Source organism: Balaenoptera acutorostrata, chromosome 6 (assembly GCF_949987535.1).
Source record: "Balaenoptera acutorostrata chromosome 6, mBalAcu1.1, whole genome shotgun sequence".
NCBI classification, from domain to species: Eukaryota; Metazoa; Chordata; class Mammalia; order Artiodactyla; family Balaenopteridae; genus Balaenoptera; species Balaenoptera acutorostrata.
In genome coordinates this window covers 71,105,025-71,121,892 of record NC_080069.1, presented here as the reverse complement: position 1 = coordinate 71,121,892, position 16,868 = coordinate 71,105,025, and the positions used below count along the sequence as shown (strand labels likewise).

Genomic DNA, 16,868 nt, shown 5'->3' with positions numbered 1-16,868 from the left:
TAAAATAGGCTAAAATTGTTTAAACATGTTTCTTCATTTACGTTAATGGAGTTTGGGGTTCATGGAGTTAATAAACAAATGTGGTTAAAGGGATTTGAATTATTTACTCTGGAAAAGAGAAAAATGGAAGTATTTCCTATAGTCTTCAATTATACTAACTTTCAGTATAGGATGAGATGGTAATTATTAGACTTTGCCCAGCTATGCTTTATCCTGCACAGCGTCTAATATACTACAGATGTTTAATAGGCACAAGTATCAAGGACCGTAAAAGGATATGACATATATTCATCTTAGACTGACATATAGACATCTTACAGATGCTATGTCACTATCTACTTGCACATAGTGCTTAGCAAGCCTGTAGTCTGCAAGCAAAATTATCTGCTTCCTTAGAAAGATGTAGACAGCAGCAGTTCCAAACGAGAAAGAGATTTTTTTAATAAGCACTCAAAGTCACAATACATTAAAATTAATGTATGATTATGCTTAATAATAATGATATTGAGTGGGAAGGACTGATTAGAGGTACATTCTATTACACAGGAGATGGAAAATACATCAAGATTAGCTTGTAGACAAAAAGGAAATAAGTTGATTAATTCTGGAGAAACTGTACAGGTCAGTACTTAAGAACAAATCTTACTTAGGAGAGGTGAAGAAAAAAGAAAAAAAGAAAATACAGTCAGAATTGTAAAATGAGAGGTCTAATTCTAAGCGCAGAGTAAGGGTCACAAAGTGAAAGGTAGATTGAATGGATTGGGCGAAGATGCACTATGTGTATCCATTCTTGCTTGCCTGGGTTAGCAAGAATAGGACCTCTATAAGCCAGAACCTTCCATTCTATCTCTTTAGAGAAAGGTGTGAAGACAAGTTTGGGAGGGCTTTGTGACATAAAGAATGACATCAGAAAGGGCAGGGATAGGGCTCATATAAAGAACAGTATTAGTGTGGGCCTATAAGTATGAGAGAGCTTCCAGGTAGTGTTGACTTTTGCTTTTCCTGCTTTAAGTAGTGGCATATTCACAGTGTATTGCCTGGCACTGTATTGATACTTAGAAGGAATCACCAGAAATTAGAAATACTGAACTGAGGAAAGCTAGATGTTCCTTTTCCTGATGTCCTGTCTAAGGAAAACATCCTATCCCTCCCATCACCTCAGAGGGCTGGGGCTTCCCAGAGAAGGAGGGAGTTTAACAGGAAGTTGAACAGGCACATTATAAATAAGCTAAGCAAATAATTGTGGTAACTGACTCTTTTGGAAGAAACAGTTCTAGATGATATTATATTAGGTTTTGCAACCTAATTGTATATCAGTATCTGGGTAGCTTTCAAAAAAAAAATTCAAATGCTAGGCTCACCCTAGATCTACTGAACAAAATCTTTGAGAATGGGGATTTGGAATTTATTATTTTAACTAGCTTCTCATGTACTACTTAAGTAGCCTGCACAGAACTAGACCACAGGAGCTTCTCAGACCAATAATAAATTCCTTCAGCCCAATGTTGTAGAAATACAATTATAACATTAGAGAAAAGTCATTTTTCATAAAATAAGTCATCATTTCTCAATTTTTCAATAAACTACATTTGGAATGTAAATAACTATCTCTGAATGGATGGTGGATGAATGAGTGAATGTATGAATGAATGCTCAAGGTAACATTTCATTTTATCACACCATCAATTGATCTTAACATATAGCAAATCTATTTAACAAATATTTATTGAGTATTTACTATGGGTAAAGTATTGTAGGGGTATGACTTTGAAAAGGCTGTGTATAAATAGAATTTTTCCAGGATGTTTTTTAATATTCCATTGACTTACATGATAATCCAACATTATCTTAACTCTGATTGAATTTCAAGTGACTTTTTAACGTTGAAACACAGCTTTCAGATTTCCTATCTCTCTCTCTTTTTTAACAGAAAATAATCACTATTTAAATACTAAATTGTAAAAAAAAGATATGTTTTCTACTGAAAAAAATTCTTTGTCGAATCTTTTAAAAAACTGAACTCTTCAGTATTTAATAATTCTCTGCTTTTATGCCCATTTATTTTACAAATTCATTGTTTTAGAATAGGTTTTCTTATAGTAGATTCTTAGTGCTCTTGAGCTGTGTGCGCTCTGAGAAAGACCTGTACTACATCAAATGAAGAAACAGCTCTTGGTTTCAAAATTAGTAAGAGGCAAATGATAATTTTAACAGCTTGCAACTCCCTGGGCAATCAAAGCTAAAGTTGTTAATGATTAAGAAATCAAAGAAACTCTAATACTTTAATAGCTGAGCGTATGCCTGAAACCTGTCACTAACACAAGAACTTGGAAAATTATTAGGAATCTTCCCCCATGGGGTTAGTTATAGCTGTTATTTAGAACTTGGACAGCTGTAACTCTACTGTAAAATAATATCTAATTCTGTCAATAATCTCACACATAAAGACACTGAAGGAGTCCAATGGAAGGCAAAGAATGGTATATAGTTACCATCACATTCAACTAACAGTACCAGGTGGAAGGATTTTCAACAGACTAAATGAAACATTTGGAAAACGACCTTTGAATCAGGTGAAAAATGCACATGAAGGATGCAAAATCTGAGTTGTATAGGCATTTAGAGTCATTATTATGTTTATAAGTCTAGAAGGTACACAATCATTTGATTTGCATGACAATCAGGACAAAAGGCTAAAATTTTCTGCTGGAATCTTGAGATTCTCTTTGGAAAAATTGTCCCAGAAAATTTGTAGATGATTTGAGGTCTGAAATGAACTAAATGATATAAACATGAACAGATCAGAAGAAAATAATGTTGAGTGCCATCTTTTCAGAATAGTAATGAACTCCTTGATGACACACTGAATACTTCTATATCTAAACAACTTCTAACATCAACCCTGCTGGTTAATGATAGTTATTACATCTCTTCAATCCTGGTTGGTGGCTCTCATAGTATTTGTCTTGTCATTAGCTCTACATCTATAATTGGGAAAGGATAGGAGGAAAAATTCAACTCAAATGGGGGTATTTGTATTAATTGCATCAGTTTTAGTAGGAAATGTGGGAGAGGTAGGGAAGGGAAGAGGTTGAAGCTGCTGCCTGAAATAAAAGTCTATGGATCATTCATTCATTTCACAAATGACAATGTGCTCACTGCTCTCCTAGGTGCTGAAAATGCAATGTTGAAAGAGGTAAATAAGGTTCCCTTATCTCATGAATTTCATTGAGTTCTCCTAGCGTAGGTAATTTAGGGTTAACTGTATAGACCTGATATATTCTTGCTACAAATATGTATGACACCTTTAGGATACTTCTTTTATCTACAGCTGGTCCTTTCTGTTAAACTGATCCTACAGGAATGCTCCCACTCTTCCTTTATTTGGAGAATGACAACCTGACTCCACCTGATGTCAAGACAGCAACAAAAATGAAAAAGGGCATCTGAAGCTCTATCTAGGAAAAAATAAATTAGTGAGCTTCTTGCATACAGTAAAATTAAATGAGCTTCAGTTTCCTTAACAGTAGATAATGATATAGTTGCCAAATGAGATCTTGCACATAAAGTGCTTATTGATGAACAATTTACAAGTTCAATAAATGTTCATCAGAAGGATAAGTGGTGACTGTTAGTATTAACAAACTTTACATGAATGACTATACTTAATAATTACTGAATGTGATTATTTATGATTCTCCCATCTTTAATGGAAAATATATTTACAGCAAGGACTTGCCGCAGTGGCAGTGAACATCAAATACCTCAGTGCCAAGATTCCTTGTTTGTCTCCTAAAAGCCAAATGCAGATACCTGATCATCCTCCCACTAAAGACTCCTGCCTTCCTGCCACCCTCAGCTGCCTCAGAGCAATTTACCAGCCCTAGATGCTTATCTCTGTAATGACCCCAGGGAATTTATGGCCAGGAGAGGAATTGTTAACTATTAACATCAATCACAGTTGGAAACCACAGGCCTGGAGGTATAAAGAAATGGAAGCCAAACTTGCCCAATTGCCAGGCTTCATTCTTCTCCAAAACAGCCTTATTCTTAAAGAAATACTTTCTAAAGAAATATTTTCTCTAGTGCATATAGTATAATAATGATAATAATTATTATTTTATCCTATCACTTGGATATTTCCAGTTATAAAGCCCTTTATATACTTTTTTCCACTTGAACTTCAAAATAATCTTTGAGGTAGTCTATTATTATTTCCATTTTGCAGATGAAGAAACTGAGGTTCAGTGAAGTTCAGTCACACACACTGAAGTGCCAAAGCAGCCTGTATTCAAATCCCTATTTCCCACCTTTAAATATAAGGTTCATTCCACTAATCTATGAAACTATATTAAGAAAGGTCTTCAAATGACAAAGGTTCTTGTCCTCCCTCCTTAGGAACACGCATGCTTTCACATCTGTCTACAGCCAACTAGCCTTGCTGTCACATCTTTCCAATTGGCCTCTATTTTCCTCTCCTCAGTGCCACAAAGATTTCCTCTTTCACAGAATCCAATTCCTATGAAAACACCATTCACAGAGGCAGAAAGTGGCACATTTCCTCACTTATTTAGGACATACTCAAGTGTGATTTTCCCCTTAAATTTTATTACATGTGCACGTTTCTCTTTGGGTTATATTACCTCTTCAAGGATGGAATTCTTATAAGAACAAAGACAAGAGGACTGGGTTCTTGTCCTGGTTTCTATATGATCGTGGATACATTATCTATCCTTTATGGACTTCAGTTTTCTCATCAAGAGGATGAGGTGCGCTAGGTGACCTCTCCCTTCCAGCTCTAACTTTCTATGATTCTGTGAATTCTCTTTTAGATGTGATGGACATATTCTATATGCAACCATTGATTGTTATGTATTTGTTGAAGGAATGATATATGCAGTTTAATACTTTGAGAATGGCTACTGGGATCAAACACAGCCAAGCACATTGTCAAACACACTTGGCTCTATTCCACCACTTTTGCTACTAGGATTTGGAAGAATAGCTGACATACATGGGCCAACACTCTCTGAGTGCTTCTTTTAAATATTAGAAATAAACTGCAGCAAACATTTTTACTTAGTTTGTAAAGCTGAAAATTACTTATCTCCTTTTTGCTCTATAATAACCTAATTTATTTATTGTCTAAATTAGGGTAAGCAAATTAGTCCATGAGTGAATTTCCTTGAAAACTGAAGACTACCTCATTTAAGTGCAGAAGTTATTTTCACATGAAATATTTTCAACAGAAGGTATTAAAAGAAACCAACTATTACACATTCTCCTGTTTCCTTAACCAGGGTAGTTAACCTCTTCTTGATTACCTATAATGTCATCAACATGCCAAATAGTTATTACACTGTGTTAGACTAGATTTTAGCCACTATAGGGATACTTAAAGGGCCTACTGGAATGCCTAGGTCTATGTGTCCCTCCAATGAATGTGTACAGACTGCTGAGTTGAGTAACCCAAAAGTGAATCGAAGACCCTTGTCTACTTATATTTCCTCTTGTCAGCTGTTATATCTCATGATTGCCTATGAATCAAGTGGGCTCTAATCTGCTCCTTTATTTTAGGTAAATGACTTGAGGATGGCTTCATCTTTTCAATTAAGCTAAACTAAGGGCTCTGTGACATCTGTTTTACAGTCAGAAGCTGTTTCCATTTATTTCCAGACTCATGGTTATGTTCCCATATGGTGGTGTTGCTGGGAATCTGATTTGTAGATAAGGGGAAATTTCCTCTACTACCCTATCAAAGCTTCAAATGAGATATCATATGTAAAGGAGCTCTAAAAATTATAAAGCTATGCAAAACAATAACCATCATTAATGCTACAACTACAATGATTCCAAACTTATCAGAAAAAATGTACAAATTTTTATTTGATAAAATAATCACTGCATATAATTGAATTTTCTTACTATAGGAACAGGTGAAGCATGTACGTTTATACTATGGAAGATGTGCACATATAGATGCATACAAAAAACCTTCAGGCATTTAAACAATTTGAATATTCCAAAATATTAAATACTAGTATAAAATATTTTAAACCTTTCAAATGTCACTTGTACTTTAACAGGAGAATGGCAGTCTCTTCTTATGTGAAATTTAATATATTCAGTAGAATCATTTGAGTTTTGGAATCACCTTATTTTATAAGCCATAAAACAAACAGTACAATAAGTCCCTTTTTCATTGTTTTCAACAAATACTCTTAACCCTTGCATCCAGAATCAGGAAGAGACACTTTTCCTCTCCTGTCCAAGTGTTTCCTCTAAATGCGGTAACTGGCTTCACTTAAGGCCTATCAATGTTGCCAGGGATATAATCCTTCAGAGAGACAACAGAAACCTCCCTCTGTCCTAATCCCAGTGAGGGGTTGGTGAAGTTGATAACACTAACAATGCAAGCAGTTATCCAAGACACCATTCCAAGAGCAACTGTCCATAATCCAAAACTTGTACCATTAAAAAACAACAACAACAAATTAAAGGAAGTTTCAGTACTTCTTTGGTTCTCTAACATTCTTATTTCATAAGAAAGCAAACACTATAAGAAACTAAAGTTGGTACAATTTATGAATATTACTGAGAATTTTATATCACTTCTTAAATACAACCATATTATGTCTAATTCTAATTTTTTTTTTTATTTTTATTTTTTATTTTATTTATGGCTGTGTTGGGTCTTCGTTTCTGTGCGAGGGCTTTCTCTAGTTGCAGCAAGTGGGGGCCACTCTTCATCGCGGTGCACGGGCCTCTCACCGTCGCGGCCTCCCTCGCTGTGGAGCACAGGCTCCAGACGCACAGGCTCAGCAATTGTGGCTCACGGGCCCAGCTGCTCCGCGGCACGCGGGATCCTCCCAGACCAGGGCCCGAACCCGTGTCCCCTGCATTGGCAGGCAGACTCTCAACCACTGCGCCACCAGGGAAGCCCCATATTATGTCTAATTCTAAAAGCAATAATTACTATACTTATATTGCAGGGTTTTCATGGCTCATTAATCTTTATAGCTCTGAAATTTGTTTCATAAGGAGACCTTTGTAATTCCTTGGTCTTGCTTACCTAACCCAGGCTTTGTATAAAGAATGTCCCTTGAAGGCTTCCATTTCCATGAAAACTTGCTAGGATTCTTTGCAGTGAAATCACTGGACGAAGTAAGTTTCGGCAGTCTTGGGTGCAATTTACCAAGGTATTGTTCATATTTAAGTTTGAGTATATATTATTTTTGAATTAATCTTTTTTTCTTTATTGCACCAACATCTCTAATGTGTAGTGCTGCTATGCATGAGCGCAGAGACCACACCAGAAAGTAAAAGCTATGGTATTGCCACTAACAGGTGGAAACAATAATGGTAACTCACAACAACAACAGTTTATTCCACTTCACACAAACTCTGTCTCCAACTATACAAGGGACTGTTTCATGGCTTTTTTTTCCCAGAGCTCTTCTTAGTATATTTCACTGACTATACCTCAAAAAACAGGAATCAGCAATTTAAAAAATAAGTTTGAGAAAACATAATAATTTATATAATAGCCAATCTTGAACTGACTCTTCAGTCTTGAATACTCGCACTAGAAATTATGACTGTGTTAAATCCACTTAACAAGTGTCTTTACTGCCAGTCTCTTCCCACTAAATATGTCTTGCCCCAAATCAAAAAGTAATCTCTCTAGAAAAAATTTGAAAGTGTCATTGTTTTGCTTGGAAGCAAGTCTTTGAAGACTTGCACAGTATCTAAGCACAAAGAACAAACTCATTAGCCTCATATACAACCAAATTCCTTCATCTATGATCCAAACTACTTTTAAAATCTCATCTCCCGTTAAAGTACCCAATCTTCTTCTCAATTCTTCTCCTGCAATATCAACCTCACCAGATCAGAGTGCATTCACCAAAGACGTCATGGACTTTACCTCTCGGTGGTGATTTTGTTTACATTATTCCCTCTGCCTGAATGTTCCTCTCTTTTTCTGATCCCTCTAATTCCCTACTCAAATAGCACTTTCTCTGTGAAACTTCCCAATCCTCCCTCTCCCAGACTTTGCTGAAATAGTTCAGCAAAGTACTCCAATAGTTCCTTGATCAAAGCTTTGTTTTAGCATTTCTTAGGTTGCATTACTTAAAAAAAAAATTCCCATGTGCCTTCTCATCTAATTTCTTAACTCCTCAAAGGTTAGGACTGTGTCTTATCTCTGCACACAGGGCCTAGCACATGGTAGAGACTCAATTGGTGCTTGCTGACTAAATAGATAAAGGACTACGGCGTGATATACTTTTTTCTCCAGCAGCTACTTGGAACTAAGGCTTCTCATTAAGGTAGTATGATGTGGAGGAGATCTCACCACGGTGACTCACCATCCCAGATCAATGGCTTAGGGAGACTGATCAATGGATTAGGCCAACTGCACCAGGTGCAGTCCTCCTTTCTCCTACCTAATTTTGCATGTTCAATTGAAAAGAAAAACTGTAGCTACTGTCATGGTTGAGCTATACTGGTAAAGAGGGAAGGATTTTTCACTTTACTCCAAACTGTGATATAAGTCACATGAGACAGAAGGCCCTTGGCTATGTAGCAGCATTATGGGCTTGTACAAATCATTTAACCTCTCTGGGATTTATCTGAAAAAACAGGGGTCTTCATGCTTTGACTGCCACAAGGCTGAGGGGCCAGACTAGACTGATGTATTTTTCAATTCTAAGATCTATGATTCTATTCATCCATCCATTCATCCATCCATCCATTCATGAATGCTTAAGATCTCTTACAGCTCTAATATCTACAATTATACATCTAGGAAAGTTGGAGTCAAAGAAAATGTAAGACGTCCCAAACATTCTGCAAGAATTTATACTGTCAAAAAGAATGACCTGAAGGATATGCAGATTAACAAGTAAGAAGCTCATGAATACTGACAAATTTCTCCAGATGCTCCTTACGGTTTGTGTTTAGTTTCCTTATCTGAATAGTTTGGGATGTCACATTTACTTAAAGGCGACAAACACGCTGTCTGATAAGTAATTTTAAAAGATTTGGAAAATAGAATGAAATTCTAAATCATATTTGAGAACTGTCTGTAGTGAAAGCATATCAACAATAGTGACATTCTTGCACACTTAGGTATTTGTTCTACTTGTTCAGAAAAAAGGAGATGGAACATCTAAAGAAATACATAGCTTTGACATGTCAATGATAATTCCAGAGTCTACCTTTGTTTCTGTTGCATGGGTTGTTGTCTCATAGCCATATACTGCATGTCTTCTTGCAGACGATTAAGAGGGGAATCTGGCTTGACACGAATCCCATAGTAATGGTACTTGGAGTTTCCTCTTCATAAAAGAACAATAAACAGAGACACAAAAAGTCAGTCAAGTCAATATTACTCATATAGGATGTCCATTTAATTTCATATTTGGAAAAATTAGATACAGGCAAAATATTAATGTTATATATTTATGATTTACCTGTTCTGGACATCTGTATATTTTTATGGTGGCTACATTTGAAGAATCAAAATAAGATTCTGAATCAATCAATTCAAGGCCCTAAGAAAAATCTTTCCTCATAAACTTTTGCTTAAATATTAGTCAGAATCCATTTGCTCGATTTAAGTTACATTTTATTTTCAACTTTATATTTTAACTATAATTTAGAAGATTAGGTTAACAGGATATTCATTAACAGGATAAAGGGTTGCACACTAACTAGGAATTTATTATCAAGGGGTTATGCAGAACAAAGAGAAAAAAATCTTAATTCTACTGTCTTGGAGAAGTCCTGTATTTTTCTAGTTCTATTACTGCAGGGATGATTAAGATAACTTCATTGATACAAGATGTTGTGAAGTCTATTATTTAATATTTTGAAACCTAAAAAGAAGCAGGCATTTAATCTATTGATTTCAAAACATATTTTATTAGTCTCTGTTTTTGTGGATTCATATCAGTTTTTCAAACTGAATAAGATGTGTCACAACAGACATGGGGAAATTTCTCTGTGAAAATGGCAAATTTCCACCTAGATAAAAAATGTCACAACTTCCTCATGTTCATGAGAAAGACCATATTTGTTATTAGAAATGACAAAGTTTTACTCTGAATGAAATTTGCAAATTCTTGCAAAAATAACATTTTAAACATGTAAATTTTTGCAAAGAGAAAATAGTAGTTTTTCTCAAGTCTATATATAGCAAGACATCAGTGTTCTTTCCAACTTTTTCTTTCATTTACAAAAAGAAATGCAAGTGGAGTGTGGATTCAATATTTTATATAAAAATAAAACAGAATTTTACTTCCAAGATTGAAGAACACATTAGATGAATCCCATATATTTGAAAAGACATTAAAATCTTATTATATAAATAATATTGTTAGTTTAAAAACATAGGGCATTTGAATACCTACATAGTTTCAGCAAAATAAACCAGTATGAAAACTTAATGCCTTCCACTTGCAGACATTAGATCTTGCCTCCAAGATCCACTGTAGAATACAGCAAAAAACAAAAACAAAAAATACCAGAAACTCAATCAGCCCTGTTCTCCCATACAAACTGGAGAACAGGAGGGAGTAGCCAATGACAAAGATACAAAGTAAAATCACATCTCTCTTGTGAGACCCCAAAATACATGAAGTATCTAGTTTCTCTTCAGTTTCCTATAAATTGGAATCTTGGATGGGCTGTTGGAGAGGTGGTTCTTTCTATTGCACTGAAGATGGTTGGGGGAAATCAGTATGTTCCATGGTCTTCTTTGTTTAAACTTAATTTGGAGATGGGATGTAACAAAAACTACCTTTTGATTTACCTTTGTTTAGAAACATGGTGATATTACTTATCTTTTATTTAGCTCCAGAAACTTGAGCAAAAGTCTGGTTCTGGTTTTAATTATCACCAGATAATTTTATTGATGGATAAATAACAGTTCACATATGGTTTGCTTAAAAAAACAAAATCTGAGTTGGTTTGCCTCATGATTTATACTGATTTTCTTTCTGTTCCCTGGGTTAGGAGTAGAATGAACACTAAAACAGTTTCCATGGTAGAAAGAACCTCTGGCACTTCACCCCTACCATTGTCAGTTTTTCTACATTAGAGTTCTGCTAGCTTCATAACACAGCATTTGTTAAAACTTTCTCCCTAGGATTTCTTTTCTCCTTATTCTTCTAGGCTTTGTTTTCCATCTCTAATTACAAAGACTACATACAATTTTAAAAGGAACAGGAGACACAATTGTTACATAGTGAGAGGGGAAAGTAAAGAACATCAGAAAGAAAAAGCTGCAATATTGCAATATGTACTTATAGAGCATAGAGTATGGATTCTACTCATTCACAAACCCAAACAACCCCAATTTTGTCCCTTTCTATTTTAAAGATGTGTTTCAAGGTTTGAATGGAGCCTCAAAATAGGATCCATTGAAATCCCTTTCAGTAACAAAAGAGGCACAACAATACAGCTATTACAATGCTGAATAAAGCCCAGAGATTCAAAATATTGGCACAGTATGCGTAACTACTGAGCCATCAGCTAGGATATAGTAGGTTAGGTCCCCAAATAACGATTTTCCTGGTCCTGGGAAAAAAATACTAGCGAAACAAGAAGGTTTTTTCAAGGAACTGGAAGCTAGTTCCTTTACTCCAAATAAACAATCATATTCTTCAGTTTAAAATATACTCTCCTTTGAAGTACAGATAGAAGAAAATACATTTATGAGAGAACCGAACCTCCAGCAATCTGAAAGCTGTACAATCACTTAAAATGCAACAGAAAGGAATAATTCACACTTTGACTACATATAGACCTTGTAAATATCATAAAACGGCCACACTCCTTTTTTTTTGTATAAATTTATAGTGAAGTCAATTACTGAGGCTCTGTTTATTTTATTAAGAATATTAAAAATGCTTTACTAGAATACTATGAGGCTGTGACTTATAACTCATTAAAGGTATATCATCTGTCATATACAGTATAGGATCTTTATTTTTATACTTCTAAATATGGATTTTATAAGATTTAGGAAATCAAAAACATCCATATCATTCTGCTCAGCTATTCAAAATATTTGTTATGATAACTTGTAAAAATTATAGAAAGGCAAAACTGAAGCTCTACAGTTCTAAGTATTATTTTCAGCATGTTTTGATTAGTAAAAACACTCATATCTATTTACAAAGGAAGGGAACAAAGAAAGAGTCTTCTTCACATTACTGGTTTCTCTGCAATGGAACTATACTATATTTTTACTTCCATAGATGCATGGCTTCACAAACAAGAGTTTAAAAAAGGCTAATAAGAAGTTAAATAGGACCACGTCATTAACTGAGAGCTTCAAACACCTCAAATCTTCAAGTTCACTAAATTATTTTTAATTGGTCTCCAGAAATGAAATGAAAAACTCAGCTTTAATTTTTACTCTATTCAAATAGAGGAGTTATTTATAAAGACATTTCAATGTAATTTTGCAAGTCAAGAGATACAGTTTTCCACTGTGTCACTTTACTCATCATCTTTAGTACAGTTATTCTTCAAAAGAGAAGATAGTGATATATACTAATTTTTAAAGTATCATATATAAATATTGCATTAATAGCTTGGTCTGCTCATTTCTATGTGATTTGAGAATCAGTTTTTCTCAAAGTTTTGTTTGCTCTGTTGATGTTTAGTAGGACAATGCATCATACTGGAACGGCAGTTTTCAGTGAATAATGACCTTTCCTTTTCCTGGGGGATTTTATAAACTGGGCTAATTCTTTAGTTTTTCTTTATATGTTATCTGTAATCAAGTACTTTTGCCCAAACAATATACTGAACTATATTGTTTAAAGCTATAGTTTAAAAAAGAGAGATTAGTTTATGATATTATTTTTAGTACTAACCTGGTTCCCAATCTCCTGGTTCGTAGCCCCATAAAAATTGACCTTATAAGTTTTCCAAAAGAAGCAGCATTGACTGGGTCCAGTTTGTGTTCCTGACAGTGTCGTAGGTAGTGGTTGTAAAGAGTGCTTCTGGGAAGGCTCACTCCTTCTGCTGTCTCGTAATTGTCCAACAGCCACTGGAGCTAGTATACACAAGACAGGGTAAACACAGAGAAACCAAATCATTCACCAAAATGTCTCTAAGACACTGCAACTGTAATACACAGAAACACTTAGAAGATCTTCCTCAAGCCATGTAATAGGTAAACTGTTGTAATTCAGAGGACTGTGTAATCTGACTTTGAAAACTCTCAGAAGTGTAAATAGCTGACCGTCATTTATTGACCTCAGACCATGTCCATTCCTTCAAACATTCAAGCACATATAAAGACATACTAATTTTCCTTAGGTATTCTGGAGACAAATACCTCTTCAAGGAACTCAAATAATCCCATTAACTGGTTATAAATATAATTTATAATTGCTACAGAAAAAAAAGATGTTACCAAGCCTGGCAGCGTGGCACATAATATGTCTTTAGTGTTGGTTTGTTACAACACATGAACAGCAGGCTGCCTTGTATAATTATTTACACTAAGGTTCTATTCATTTTTATAGAATTCTAATTTATTTATCCAATTTACTTACACAAGATAATACAATAACGGTATTATCCACTGGGACAAATTCTATAAGCAGTAAGGAAAAATTTCAGTCTTTTCTTCCCCAGAAAGAAAGAAACTCCCTAGAGACTGGTTTAAAAAAATAAGTGCAATGAAAAGGAATAATTTACTACAATCATTTGAGTTTTTCTACCTCAAAGCTATGTTTTTTCATAATTTTGGAAGACATACTACAATGGTAGTTGGTAAAGCAACGTTTTCTCAGTCTATAGTTCACATTTTAAAGTTTTATGTTGACCCGTCTATATTTTTAAAAAATAATCTGTAAAGTACATAATGTGCAAGAAATTTTTAGAAAAATCTAATTTATGTATATAGTACTGAGTTTCAACATTAGAAAAACCAAATTATCAATCTGTTCATTATTTATTTATAAAAGGAGAACTGAAATAGGTTTAAATGACTTTCTTAAGGCCATACATACACTGTCTCAGTGCTTGATCTGGTTTCCAACACACTTTCCTGATTATTTGTATACCAGTTATTATTTCTACAAAAGCAGCATATATGTAACATTACTTGTCTCAACCAAATTTCCATGCCATATATAGACAGTGTGATAAAAAGCTGATATTCTACATGTAGTTCAAGTTAAATATAAGTTATGGAAGGAAAAGAATTCCTTTATTGACCATCAACTATCAACCAGGCAAAGTGCTAGGCTCCTATGGATGTAAAAATGAATGTGACCTCACTCCTGTCCTCCAGGAATTTACAATCACATACTAAAAATGATAATAAGAACACTCAAACTAAAGCATTTCTCCATTGTGCTTACATATTTTAAGATTTGTGATCAAGCTTAGAACCTACACTTTCAGACTCTTAATAAGAAAATCCATTAAAAATATTGTCAGAATTATTTTCTTTAACCATGACAGCTGAATTTTCCAGAACAATTTTAATTTCAAATATTCCTACATGATATTTATGTAATTAAACATGTCATTAAACCCATACTTGATGTTGGCTTAGAAAATATGGCCACCAAGCCTATAAGACAGAGCAGAGTAGCTTTAAAAATAAAAATAAAATTATGGTTCTGGTCAGGAAGCCTTTAGGTTCTCTATGAACCACATGTGCACATGAATACATTTAAATATACTTATTGCCTCTGAACATATACAACCCTCCCCTATGAAATTTTTAAAAGATTACACAAAATAAACATTCATTTTTATAATGGCCAAAAAATTTACAGGTCAAAAAAAATTCTTTTCATATGAATCATCTGTAACCTTACTGTCAGTAAACAAGTTTTCCAGAGGCATTCACACATGATTTCTGAGTACTCTACATGCAACATAGAATAAGTTCACATATACATATTCATTTAGTGTAAAGAGAGGAGGCAAACTGATTGGAAAATCCAGTTATAAAGGCTCAGACTAGTATTCTGCCTACAACAGTGGGTCAGTATGTCTCTTTAGTGTTCCTTTTGAAATTTTAAGACTCTGTTGATTATGAAACAACTGACAGAGACGACACATAAAATGTGGCAAAGCAAACCTGCCTCACATATTTCATCCACGTGCCTCAGTAAGATGACTGGGATCTGAAAGCATTGTTTCCTCACTTGAATGGTGTTAGGGCGGCTCTAGTGAACCATACTGCACACAAGTGATGGCTCTTGTTTTGTGTACATATACTAGATAGAGCCTTCCATTGGTATTCTAAATATATAAAGAATATAGAAATAAAGAATATTGAAATACAGAATATAGAAAGGAATATTCTATGAGGAATTTAATCCCTTGAGATCAAGGAATATTTTTTTAAAACACCATAAAACGGGCAAGCATATAAAAACTATAAGTATTTTTTGAAAAACAGTCATATTTTGCAACTGAACTAATGAAGTGCCCACATCCACAAGCATCGAACAATGCCAGTAAGTTACAAATGTCACAGATATGTCTGTATGTCTGTCTATGTATCCTCAAATAATAATGCATATTGTCAAAGCCAAAATGGTATGATTTCTTAACAAAAAATAAAAATCAAAAAAAATCAAATATTTCTTCCTTTGCTAATGAACAGAACATATATCTATATAGGAAACGTTAATTTAAAGGGCTCTTTTTTCAGAAATGAAAAAATAATCAATTTCATAATGTGAACTTTATAACCAAAAGTATACAAATAATAAAAATAAATCTGATGTAAAATACTTTTAATAAGATATAAGTCAAATGAAAATAATTTGTTTAATTAATCAGATACAACTTAAAAATTTCTGTAAACTGCCTTAACTGTTTACCTTGCAATATTTAATTACTTAAAAGTAAAGACAAATATCTAAAAATGAGAGTTCATTAATATCTCATGATCCAGAAAATTGTCTTATAGATTAAAAATTTTATAAAAGAATTTGAAAAAGCAAATCCAAGATAAAATATTTGAAGGGTACTATTGTAAATTGCCTTTTGTAAAAGTGAAAACTTGTGCCAATATTAAAGTTCAATATAAAATATTTTAGTCCAAAAGTATGTTTACATATATAAAAATATTAATCAGACCATTCTTAATCAAAGAAAACTTTGCACAGAAATAGTGAGATAATTACAGCAAAGGTTGACTTAAAATACTCATAAGCCTGAATAATATTACTCAAGCCCCCAGTGAATAACCTGGAGAAAATGAAGCTTTTATTGAATTGGCCACATGGTCCTCTGAAGTGGCTAAGCAAGTCACAGAATCTGGACTGGCTCTTTCGCAAACTGATTGTTCTTCTTACATAATTTTACATTCTTAAAGATTTTTCTTCATTTCTAATCCAGTTTTTAAAAATCTGAGTTTATCTGTAATATGTATTTGTGTGTCTATGTGTGTACACACACTCATATGTGTATACATATTTACATACATATGTATATTTTATATATATATATATATATATATATATATATATATATATATATATATATATATAATCATTAGTTGGTTTGAAGAATTCCACAAGAGTGGGTATGCAGGTATTCTAGTGACTATCACTTTTACAGTAGCAAAGCTACACTTTGTTCCCTGTCCTTTGCTTGCAGGAGGAGGAACTCTTATTCCTTCCCAGAAGCCTGGAGATCACTTGGGAAGGGCAGGAGGTCAAGTGGAGGTAAAAGCCCTGAAGGATGGAGGTGGCTCTGCTGCAGCCATGACTGCTCCAACTAGGAAGCCTGCCAATAACTGCACACCCACAAGTAGTGCTCCCAGAAATTGACTGTGTAAGTGGAAATCTCAGATAAGATTTTGAGATTTAGCT

General features: G+C 34.1%; 1 protein-coding gene across 7 annotated transcripts in view; it reads right to left on the bottom strand.

Annotated features, from left to right (window-relative positions):
• RFX3 (regulatory factor X3) overlaps nt 1-16,868 on the bottom strand; it is a 296,992-nt gene that overhangs the window by 57,115 nt on the left and 223,009 nt on the right. For all 7 annotated transcript variants that reach the window (XM_057549444.1, XM_057549447.1, XM_057549448.1 and 4 more), the window contains 2 exons: nt 12,891-13,072; nt 9,222-9,341 (listed from right to left, as the gene is read on the bottom strand). In XM_057549444.1, the coding sequence (XP_057405427.1) occupies nt 9,222-9,341; nt 12,891-13,072 (302 nt within the window). The remainder of the gene's footprint in view (nt 1-9,221; nt 9,342-12,890; nt 13,073-16,868) is intronic.